The sequence below is a fragment of the Eurosta solidaginis genome, chromosome 5, assembly GCF_040869045.1.
Source record: "Eurosta solidaginis isolate ZX-2024a chromosome 5, ASM4086904v1, whole genome shotgun sequence".
Classification (NCBI taxonomy): domain Eukaryota; kingdom Metazoa; phylum Arthropoda; class Insecta; order Diptera; family Tephritidae; genus Eurosta; species Eurosta solidaginis.
The window spans coordinates 270,259,048-270,270,542 of NC_090323.1; the positions used below are offsets into that span (position 1 = coordinate 270,259,048).

The 11,495-nt window shown below is 37.4% G+C and overlaps 1 protein-coding gene across 2 annotated transcripts; it reads right to left on the bottom strand.

Annotated features, from left to right (window-relative positions):
* Positions 1 to 5,933: 5,933 nt before the first annotated feature.
* mthl8 (methuselah-like 8) lies at positions 5,934 to 11,230 on the bottom strand. Of its 2 annotated transcripts, XM_067786724.1 has the most exons (7): positions 9,838 to 11,228; positions 9,598 to 9,754; positions 7,021 to 7,212; positions 6,745 to 6,963; positions 6,536 to 6,686; positions 6,264 to 6,476; positions 5,934 to 6,201 (listed from the first exon to the last, which is right to left on the bottom strand). In XM_067786724.1, exons 1-7 carry the CDS (start codon positions 10,618 to 10,620, stop codon positions 6,153 to 6,155), a joined length of 1,764 nt encoding a protein of 587 aa, XP_067642825.1. In that variant the 5' UTR covers positions 10,621 to 11,228; the 3' UTR covers positions 5,934 to 6,152. The 2 variants fall into 2 exon arrangements, with proteins under 2 accessions (XP_067642825.1, XP_067642827.1); XM_067786726.1 differs by lacking the exon at positions 5,934 to 6,201 and having other exon boundaries at positions 6,337 to 6,476; positions 6,753 to 6,963; positions 9,838 to 11,230.
* Positions 11,231 to 11,495: the final 265 nt, after the last annotated feature.

Sequence of the window (11,495 nt, forward strand, 5' to 3'; positions counted from 1 at the left end):
AAATGAATTTTTTCTTAGCTAATTAGTTTTTAAGTTAAAATAATAATGGTTGTTATTTTTTTAGATGCTTTTTCTTCTTGTAATCTGGGTGAAAATTGTTTACATTTTCTAGATTAATATTGAAATAAATAAATAAACAGAATAAATAAGTTGTCAGGAAAGACCCCTTGTAATAATGAGTCACTAAATGAACTAAATAGAATGAGAAATAATAGGCAATTAAATAAAGACTAAAAACTTGAAAATAAAATAATTAAAAGAAAATTTTAAGTTAAACGGTTTTATTGAAAACAATACTTACATTAAGTAATAATAATACTAAAAGCTAGAAAATAATTAGGTAGGTCCTAGATATTAGTCATCACACTCCTCATCGATCTAGGGCGTTGATCAGACAATTAAGTTGCGTTAAGCGTTGGACGCGTCAAATTTCTATTGATAGTCATGAGTAAGACCAGCTGAATCTTAATGAGGTTATGCTACGCCTCACATTTTTTAGAAATCTCACGCGCCCAACGCTTTTATTTAATTGTCTGATCAACGCCCCAGATTGATGAGGAGTGTGATGACTAATATCTAGGACCTACCTAATTATTTTCTAGCTTTTAGTATTATTATTACTTAATGTAAGTATTGTTTTCAATAAAACCGTTTAACTTAAAATTTTTTTTAAATTATTTTATTTCCACTAAAAATTGTTTGTTACAAAATTACAGTCAACCGTTGACTTTTACTTTTCTGCCTATACAATATCCGTCAAACCAATCCAAATATCTCTTTGTCAAAAATAAAAGGTTTTACCAAAATTTTGATAAAATCATTACATCAATAGCTCGGGTTGCGGATGCGAGCTAACACTACCGTTAAAAGTGACTAGAGTTTAACATTGTTTTTGTTGTTGTTGCAGCGACAAAGAGACTCCCCGAAGGTTTTAGGGACTGTTATCGATGTTAATGGTCTTCTGCCGTATATATATCTGGTGCGTTCCGGTAAAGAGCACCATTACCGTACTAGCCCGGCCATCTCGGGAACGATTTAATATGACCACATTGAACTTTCTGAGCCGTACTGCCCCCAACTGCTAGTTCCATGCAGAGGTTGGGGGTCCAGAGCTTTGCCTACTAAATATATGTATGATACATTGATCACAGGATTTGCCTCACGTAGTTGAGGTTGAGAATTGGGTTGCGGAGCCTTGTCACTTTGGTCGTTCACAAAATAGTTTACTCCCCATCTCAAGTTGTAGATTAAACTCGGGCTTATATAAACAAATTTGGTACCAAAGATCGGTCTTAATATCTCAAATTTAGAAACGAGTAGTTCCTCGAAGGCTGGTACTGGAGTTCAAAATTGAAAATTTTTCTTTACATAAATAGAAAAATCACATCCAAGCTATTTCAATATAAAGTAAACAAGTAATGAAGGCTAAATTCGGGCGTAACCGAACATTACATACTAAGCTGAGAGCTTTGGAGACAAAATAAGGGAAAATCACCATTTAGCAAAATGAACCTAGGGTAACCCTGGAATGTGTTTGTATGGCATGTGTATCAAATGAAAGGTGTTAGTGATTATAGGTGGACGCCTTTTCGAGATATCGCAATAAGGGTGGACCAGGGGTGACTCTAGAATGTGTTTGTACGATATGGATATCAAATTAAAAGTATTAATGAGGGTTATAAAAGGGAGTAGCCCTTAGTTGTATATGTGAAGGCGTTTTCGAGATATCGACCAAAATGTGGACCAAGGTGATCCAGAACATCATCTGTCGGGTACCGCTAATTTATTTATATATGTAATACCACGAGCAGTGTTCCTGCCAAGATCCCAAGGGCTTTTGATTTCGCCCTGCAAAACTTATTCATTTTATTCTACTTAATATGGAAGGTGTCACACCCATTTTACAAAGTGTTTTCTAAAGTTATCTTTTGAGTCAATAAACCAATCCAATTACCATGTTTTATCTCCTTTTTCATATTTGGTACAGAATTATGGCATTTTTTTAATTTTTCGTAATTTTCGATATCGGAAAAGTGGACGTCGGATTTCGGCCATATTTTATACCAAGATAAAGTGACTGCAGATAAGTACGTGAAATTAGTTTAGTTAAGATATATCGATTTTTGCTCAAGTTATCGTGTTAACGGCCGAGCGGAAGGACAGACCATCGACTGTGTATAAAAACTGGGCGTGGCTTCAACCGATTTCGCCCATTTTCACAGAAAACAGTTGTCGTCATAGAATCACTGTTCCTACCAAATTTCACAAGGATTGGTAAATTTTTGTTCGAATTATGGCATTAAAAGTATCCTATACGAATTAAATGAAAAAGGCGGAGTTACGCCCATTTTGAAATTTTCTTTTATCTTTGTATTTTGTTGCACTGGAGTCGAACGTTGACATAATTTACTTTTATACTGTAAAGATATTAAATTTTTTGTTATAATTTGACTTTAAAAAAATTTTTTTTTTAAAAGTGGGCGTTTTCGTCCTCCGATTTCGCTAATTTTTAACTAGCACACATATAGTAATAAGAGTAACGTGGCTACCAAATTTCATCATGATATCTTTAACGACTGCCAAATTACAGCTTGCAAAACTTTTAAACTACCTTCTTTTAAAAGTGGGCGGCGCCACGCCCATTGTCCAAAATTTTTCTAATCTTCTATTTTGCGTCATAATGTCAACGCAGCTACCAAGTTTCATCGCTTAATCCGTCTTTGGTAATGAATTATCGCACTTTTTATGTTTTTCGAAATTTTCGATATCGAAAAAGTGGGCGTGGTTGTAGTCCGATTTCGTTCATTTTAAATAGCGATCTGAGATGAGCGCCCAGGAACCTACATACCAAATTTCATCAAGATACCTCAAAATTTACTCAAGTTTTCGTGTTTACAGAAGGACGGACAGACGGATGGACGGACGGACATGGCTAAATGAATTTTTTTTTCTCCCGGATCATTCATTTGATATATAGAAGTACATATCTATCTCGATTAGTTTATGCCGTTACGGATTACCGTTATGCGAACAAAGTTAATATACTCCGTGAGCTCTGCTCAGCTGAGTATAAAAAAAACAGCATGTGTTGGATATTTACAAACAAGTTAAGTTCAATATGTTTCAGTAAGAATGAAGATGCCCACACTCGTTTTTAGACCAGCAGAGTAGCAAAATTAGTTGTTTCTCCCTGGAGCAACCCTGTAGCTCTGCAGGCCTGCCACTAGTCATTTGAATTATTATTCCTGTTGTGGCAACCCTCGCCTATACACGTTCTATGCTCTTGCAACATTGGCATGCCATTGGAGGTGGCGTCCTGCCACACGTAGTAAACAAAGACTGGGTGCCCTACGATATACTGCAGACTTTTGTGTATATTTTTTCTCAAGGAAAAGGCTTTATAATGGGCATGGTAATAGAGAAGGGAAAGTGCTTTTCGAATTGGCTATCTTGCCTATCTATTTTATGTTCGAATATTTTTTTTTTTTGAAACAGATAAATTTAAGGAATACTTTTAAGGAATAGTTTATGAGCTCTTTTTCCAACCGGTTACTGTTTTCAATGTGTCATCGCGAGAATAATTTCACTGAAAAGCATAACCTAAACAACATATTTTGCCTACAGTGGTCTATTGTGTTTATTTCGATGAGCTTACACGAGTTTTAATTTTTGATAGCTCACGTACGCCTTCCGACAGCACGCTTGTGACTTCATTGTATATCGACGAGAAGGAACAGTTTTATAACATGATTTCGCCCCCTGTTGGTATAAAATAAAAATTTGTTTAAGGTTTGTGTCTTCACTTAACAAACAAAATTTATAAGCGCTTGAACTTTTTTCATTTTTAAATATTACTTACTTTAGTTGTTATGCGAGTGGTTTCCGATTAGCTTTCCTTTAAAGCGGTTATCATAACAAAAACAAGCACATATTTATTTTTCCAGATTTCAACAACTTAAGTTGGTTTTCTTAACCTTTATGTAGTTAGGTTGTTATTTCAAATACAACCGAGTGGAATGCTGACATCGTTGTCTATTTTTCGGTTCATAAAATCTTACTTTTTTAAGATCTGAGTGCGAAGTGAGCAGGGGCTTCTGCATGTAAATGCTTACTCTATTAACTGGAACACAGCTCATATTATCTACACACAAATCTGGGACTGCTCTATAAGATCTTCGAGCTTATAAAATAAGCGAGCAGCGGGACCACATTTCTGACTCACTACGAACTTGAAATATTTCGGCTTGCAAAAACAATGGTAAGATGAGGAATACTACTTTCGTCGCCTTGAACAAATGATGTCACCTACAGAGTCAAGCATCAACGCCGCTGTATGTGATAGAGATAGGGGAAATGACATTGAGTTAAAATCAAAAAGCCTGAGGAAGAAGGAATGACTGCAAGGAACTTCAGATGCTGAATGATATGAATATCGCCCGCGAACTCCATTTGTTAAGGTACACGGCCAGAGAGATGACAAACCTGATATCAAAATAAAAAAACACAATAGTGGGAAGCTGGTGAAAAACATGCACTCCTATGGAAAGTATGGCCCGCCAACTTTCGCGAAAGCAGCTCGCTTGATACCACATAAGAATTCCTATCTCAGCTATGTCTTCATTGAAGGATATGGAAGATAGAAAGGATTTTTGCCCGATTTACGTTCTTCTTGCATACAGCTGTTATATAAATGTTTAATCAAGTTTGGTTTTGAGTTTGGTATTAGGTTAGGTTGAACTGGCCGGTCCATGAGGACCTCACATAGACTGAATAAGTCCGTAGTGTTACCAGAAGTTTGTTTTAACGACCAAACTGAAAAACCCTATCAAAAGCCAGGACCTATGTTATTAAATAACTCCGTCCTATTGGCAAATACTAGAAGCTTCCTAGGACTTAGGCCTCTTGCTGCTTCAAGATCTGACAGCCGTATCACTCCTAATAGCTGGAGTCTTAGTCTGGAAAGCGCAGGGCACGAGCACAGAACGTGCTCGATCGTTTCCTCCTCCAGCCCGCCTTCCTACATCTGCTATCATTGACCAAGCCTAGTTTGGTATTTATATTAAGGATCATTTTTGGTTGGCAAATGACTGCACTTTGGACGTGATGGAAGCATTACATTTTCAATTCAGAGGATTGAAATATTTCCCAATAAAAATTTATAGTGCGCATCAGATATTTTATATAGCCCCAGATTTTCCTCAGTGTGACAATTTTTATTGCCAAATTTTAACCGCTCCTGCAATTTTTAATATTTTAATGATAATTGGACTATCACAATTCTCAGCTATCACGAGCCATAATATCATAGCGAATCTTTAAAAAATATTCCTCATTCACTTATATTCATTGTGAATGAAACTAAATGTGATATCTTCTGCATAGACGTCAAAATTCCAAAGTGATTGGATCACCTGATTTGTAATTGACTATCGCTGTCTCATTCTGTATCTCTTTCTATCACCCGCTGAAGATATGCGCCGCCATATTGAACACCCTGTCAAAACGCTAAAAAGTAGCCATATTGAACATCCTGTCAGGCAGTTGACCGATAAGATATCACAATTTGTTTCATTCACGGTACTTGATCCAATACTGTCCTCTCTATCACTTTTTACATTTTGATGTCCTATGAAATCACAATTGCTCCCCTTTGCGGTTATTTTGAACTCGTTCTCAACTGATTCAGGCGTTGGTTGTTCTCAATTAGTAGCAGCCTTTTGTAAATCAATTTTAGTGCATATATGTACTTCAGACTTAAGCTCTGCGGCAAAAGAGTAGCTACCAATTGTCCTACTCTACATCCGATTAATACCTGTTCGAGGATAGTCGTTAAAACTGTAGTACGAAACTGTAGCTTTACGTGAGTAGCTTTTATTTCTGTCTGCATAGAAACTACAAGAATTTCTCGAAGCTCTAAGTCTTTCTCGAATCTAAGTCATCTTTGTGCATATCAGCATCTTAACTTATTGTCCGCAGCTACAGCTCTTCTTCATTCACATGCTCAATTAAAGTAGCGTCAAGGCTAGCTAACTTTTAATTTTTAATTGTACACAGTAATATTAAATAAAAGATATGAAAAAACTCATGAAAACGTATTTACATTCTAAAGCTATAATATCTAAAATTATTGTGCAAAGTCTGATTTGAAATTGCTAAACCACGGACATGGGTACAGCGCTCTCCGTCTCATCATCACTGCTTCTGTAAACATAGTTTAAGATTAACAAAATTTAAACAATTTCTTCATTAATTCAACAACTTACATATCATCCTCAATTCGCCGCAGAAAATGTTGTACTTTCTGATTTTTGCCAATCAGAGCATACAATGCCCCAAAACCATGAAAGACAATGAAAAGACAGACTGCATAGTTAATGTGAGTCCACTCATCGCGATAATAATTGATTGCGAAAGAAGAAACACAAACCAAAAACATAGCGAAAGTATAGATGAAGAACTTGCAAAATGATTTAAAACTAAAAGGAAGCATCAAAATTTTAAGAAATTTAAAGAAAATATTTCAAATAATACGCACACATTCTCTTCGAGTGACTCAATGGGTTTGCGCACATTGAACTGACGCTTTTCGCTCATATGGATCAACGTCAAAATATAGAAAAATATGCTCAAAACACAAGCGATCAAAATCGGCGCATAAAAATAAATCATTATTGACCAGTTGCGGGCTTTAGGAAGAAAAATAAATAAAAATTGGTTAATAAAAAATAACTAAAAAACGCTTACGATCAAACCAGCAGGTATCGCCGCCAAATACGGCTTTGCCTTCATAATTGTTTTTGGCAGAAAAAATAGACCAACCCACACCCACTAAGACGATCGGAAATAATATTAGCCAAAACATCGCACGTGACAGAATGATTCCATGAAAGTGGATGTAAAAATTAAAGCTGATGAAGCTCAGTATGTAGTATGATAAAACCAAGTAGAAGATTACGCAAGCGGCTGCAATGAAAATATTTGAATTAATGGAAGTTTAGGTGTATTGATTGTAAAGTTTACCAATATGGATGCATGACTCTCTTGCGATCTGTGCTGGATCTGTGAGTGTCAGATGTGCCATTAACGAATATCCGATGATTATGCACATGGAATAAACCGCAATTGCAACACCAAAGAAGGTCTTACGTATTTCAGTGGAGAAAAGATAGATGAAGAGTACGATAATCATACAAATTACCGCTAGAATTAAGCCTGCGGAAGGGGATAATAAAAAATATATACATACATGTTTAAATTAAATGAAAATAAATTTTTCACTTTCAATGAATTCTTCTTATTCATGTCTACAAACGCAACAATATCCTTGCTCGAAAAATTTAACAATTTAGGGTATAAAAACCAAAAAGGCTTTCTAATATGCAAAAAATTCCAGAAAAGAAAAGGTACAGGTAAACTGAAGAGAAGAGGTAGAGGCAGAGGCAGAACTTCTAAATGAACCGGGAAAATAGACATTCGACTCTGGCAATAGGCACTCCTTTATAGATATTAGGTTTGCTAGAGCGAAAAACCGAGACGAGAAGAATCGTGCTAGAAATTGCGCAAGTCGGACTCCTGTATGCTGGTGGAACCACCAAATAGCGGAGGAGGGTAGAAAATATCACACAGCACGACGAAGGGCACAGAAGGTACGATTATCACCATGACACGATGAGCTACACAGTACCTACAAAGCCCAAGTACAGCGCTGAAAAATTATATGAAAACTAGTAAAAGATCATGCTTGAGAAAACTAATGGATGGTGCCGTTCTTGGTCTTTGGGGATTGGCTCACAGAACAGTCTTGCCTTAAAGTTAAGGCCAACACTATGGAACGTGAATGGTGTACTAAAATCGGTCTCAAAAGGACATTCAAATTGTAGGCTATGCAGATGTCATTGACATTCTATGGGCTGACGAATTTGGGACTAGAAATGGCTGGTCATAAGACAAAAGTGGTTTTGAAGAGCTTCGACTGATTTGTGAGCAAGTTATTGTTAACATTGAGGGTTAATGAATCACTTGAAACTTGAAACAGGAGTATCCGCTGACTCCAAATAGCTCTCAACGAGCACTTTTGAGCAGCGGAGAGAAAGTGCCAAAAGATAGCGAAGCTCCTTTATAAATAATTTCATTTGTGCTACAAACGTAGCTAAAGACTCAGGATAGGAGCTTTCCCCAAAGATTTTGTTGTGAAAACCATAGGAGGAAGCTCAGGAAGATGCGCTCACGAAGCAATACCAATTGAATTGCCTTTCTCCTCCTCAGGTGTTGACTAACGCCAGGCCCGTGTGGTGTGGAAACATGACTAAGATTAAAAAAGTAAATGTAAGGCTCGATAACCTCCGAGAGATTTTAGGCCGAGATATTAGCGGGACTGGACCTACACATTTTATGCCGACTCAGAACGGCATTCTCAAGGCTTTGTCCGGGGCAGGAGTCCAGGAATTTCGGTGTTGTAGGCGGAGGACACTACCACCACATCACGGCGGTCGCCACATGGCTAAGATTAGTATAATTTCATTGACCTACTTGAGGGCAGTACTCTGATGCACTGTTTAAGAAAAAAATGTGAAGGTGTAGATAAACTAGACCAACTCTTTTTCAAATTTGCAGAGCACGACTTCTACAACTGTTTCTTTTTCGTAGTTCCCGATAACAATTATTTCGACCGTGACGAAAACCTGTTCTTAAAGTTTTGTACACAAAGGCTTTAACTCCGAGACCTCCGGTAATCCACGACAGCCCCAGCTCTGGACAGATATTAGACAACATAAATAAAGTATATATTCTTATCATCATCGTTAGTTGGCACTTAACGGTGTACGCGATTTTGGCTGTTTTGTTACAAATCGGAACACCAAAGGTCTTTAATTCGTTGCAGTATATTCATAACTACGAAAAGCTCATACAGGTCTTCATTATACTTCCTTCGATACTCGTCGTCTGCATCAAGGACAAGATCGTCAATCAGATCACTCTTGCGGGGAGCTTTTCTCTTGAACTCTTCAGGAGTTATCTGATCTTCTCCCAACACCGTCCATGATTTAGAGCCATACATCAGGACAGGTATGAGGAGCGACTTGTAAATCGTATTGTTTGTTTGTCGAGAGATGGCTCAACTTTTCTTTTACCTAGTCTATCCAAAATAACACTTGTTGGCAAAAGCTCTTATTGATTTGATTTCTAAGCTGACATTGTTTTCGCTGTTAATCCTGGTCCCCAAAGACACGAAATCCCTCACAGTCTCGAATTTATATCCGTCAACGGTGAGGTGGCTGCCGATGCGCCGATACTTTCCTGGATGACAGCAAATATTTCGTCTTACTCCCATTTACCGCAATACCCCCTTTTTTGCCTCTTTTCCAATCCAGAGAAGGCAGAAGAGAATGCGGGTTTTCCGAATCATCCTATCATTGCATCATCTTGCAATTCATATTTAGTGAAAAATATTTGGTATTAGAGTTTTGCGAAAGTTAAATTAAGCTTCCACAGATGGAAGAGTTAGTTTTACTTAAAAAATAATAAAATGTATCTTATTGTTCTCCTCTTTTACTCCAAACTTAACCCTCTTTTATTAAATGTTTGAGATTTACTTACAAATTGCATAGGTCCACTCCTTGGTGCCCAAAACAAAAGGAAGTTTCTTCGGGACGCACGCCAAAGGCTGCCATTTCCATGTAATATTGTCTACTTGATGTGGCGTATAACAGTAGTATGTGGGGAATATGTAGTTTCGATGAGCAATGGTGCCGTTCTAAATTATACCAAAATTTCATTTAAATACGCATAAAAATTTCCAAGCACATGCATACACACACAAATGTCAATGAACTTTACCTCGAACAAAGACCAATGCACCAACTGACTGCTTCGATATACTAAACGCATTCGCTCACAAGGCACACCAATGCGCACATTGAAATGTTTTACTGTCTGCACCAAACGCGTATTGCCATCGGCACGACGCACCGGCACTTCATGATGATCCATACCCGTTAGTTCGAATGCAACGTTGTGCTTTGTGCCATTCACGCTATCGATATCAATTACAGTCGTGAGTGAGACGCATTTCTTAGTTATCGTATCATAATAGTAACCAGCGTCACAACAAAAACTTATGCACGGTTTCAATTTACAAATACATGCGCGCAAATGACGATTTACTGTTACGCGAACGCCATCTTTGATTACAAAATTATATGCAGCAATCAATTCGGCAGGGATGAATGTAATGTTGAGTCGTTGAAGCAAAGCTATAGTGTTGTTGTTGTCATATGCACTCTGTTTGTTGTTGTTGATCGTGCCGTTTGTGTTTAAATTTAAAAGGAAAGTGTTGTTGTTGTTGTTGGCATTCGTATGAATTACATTGGGCTTATTGCTGGCGTTTGGTTGCTCATACGCCCAGGGTGTGCCAGTCACATTGATTGTATCGATAAAAGCGCATGGATATTTGACTTCCGTTGGCACACCAGATGCTCCATCAACGCCATGAAAACAACAACAGCTGCTGATAATACAGAGAGCAATTATAAGCGTCCAACGCTTCGCTGCCACATCAATCGTTAATATTGGCGCGCACATTTTATGAATTCTGTGCTTTGATTTTTCGCTTGGGGGCATTTATAATTTTTTTTCTTTATTTATTCAAAAACGTTTATTCAACAATTTGCGTGAATGTTTCAGCGCGCGTTAATTGTATGTACAACATACAATATACAGAAACTTATAAACACAAAATTTGCACATTATTTAAAAATATTTGTTTCACTAAAATTTGTTCTCTATTTCGATTTGTTCTACGAAATTCACGACCACACGATTCAACTTTTATTACGCAAATGATTTGATTTCTTCCAGATAAAATTCGCACAACCGGCAAGCGGGGGCGTGATTTTCACAAATTCGCAAATGTTCGCCCGCTTTTCACATTTTTTTTGTTTTTTTTTCTTTTGCAATCACAGACTATAGAGAACAAAACCGTTGGAGCATTTGATCATCGGATGTCGATAGCATTTTTCACGTTATCTACTCAAATTTAATGATGACGTTATTCAGTGTTTTACCGCCGACGCATTTTGCGCGGAAGGATTATACGATTTAGGGCTTTAAGTTGCCTTGATTACACTCTGCGTCATGATGGCTTTTTCTTCGGCTTTAATTGTAGCTGGGTTATTGCGAAGCTTCCTCCAATGTCTTTTAGAGTCGCGTGCTCGCACTCAACTGCAGCCGCTTTCCATGACCGCTAGGCGCCGGCAACCCACACACCGTGCAAGTTAATGGCAGAATTCGCCCAGTAGGAAATTACGTTGTTATCCTCGGTGTGCAGCTTAAGCTAAAAGTAATACAGTAGAATCGCGAAAAAGTTACCCAAAATGCCCCAAACGTAGTTTACTTTTCCGAAATATTAACTTTTCCAATCGGTTTTCAAATCTTGAAAAAATGCAGTAATAAAAATAGTTTTTGGGATATAACACATTGAATTTATTTAAATGACT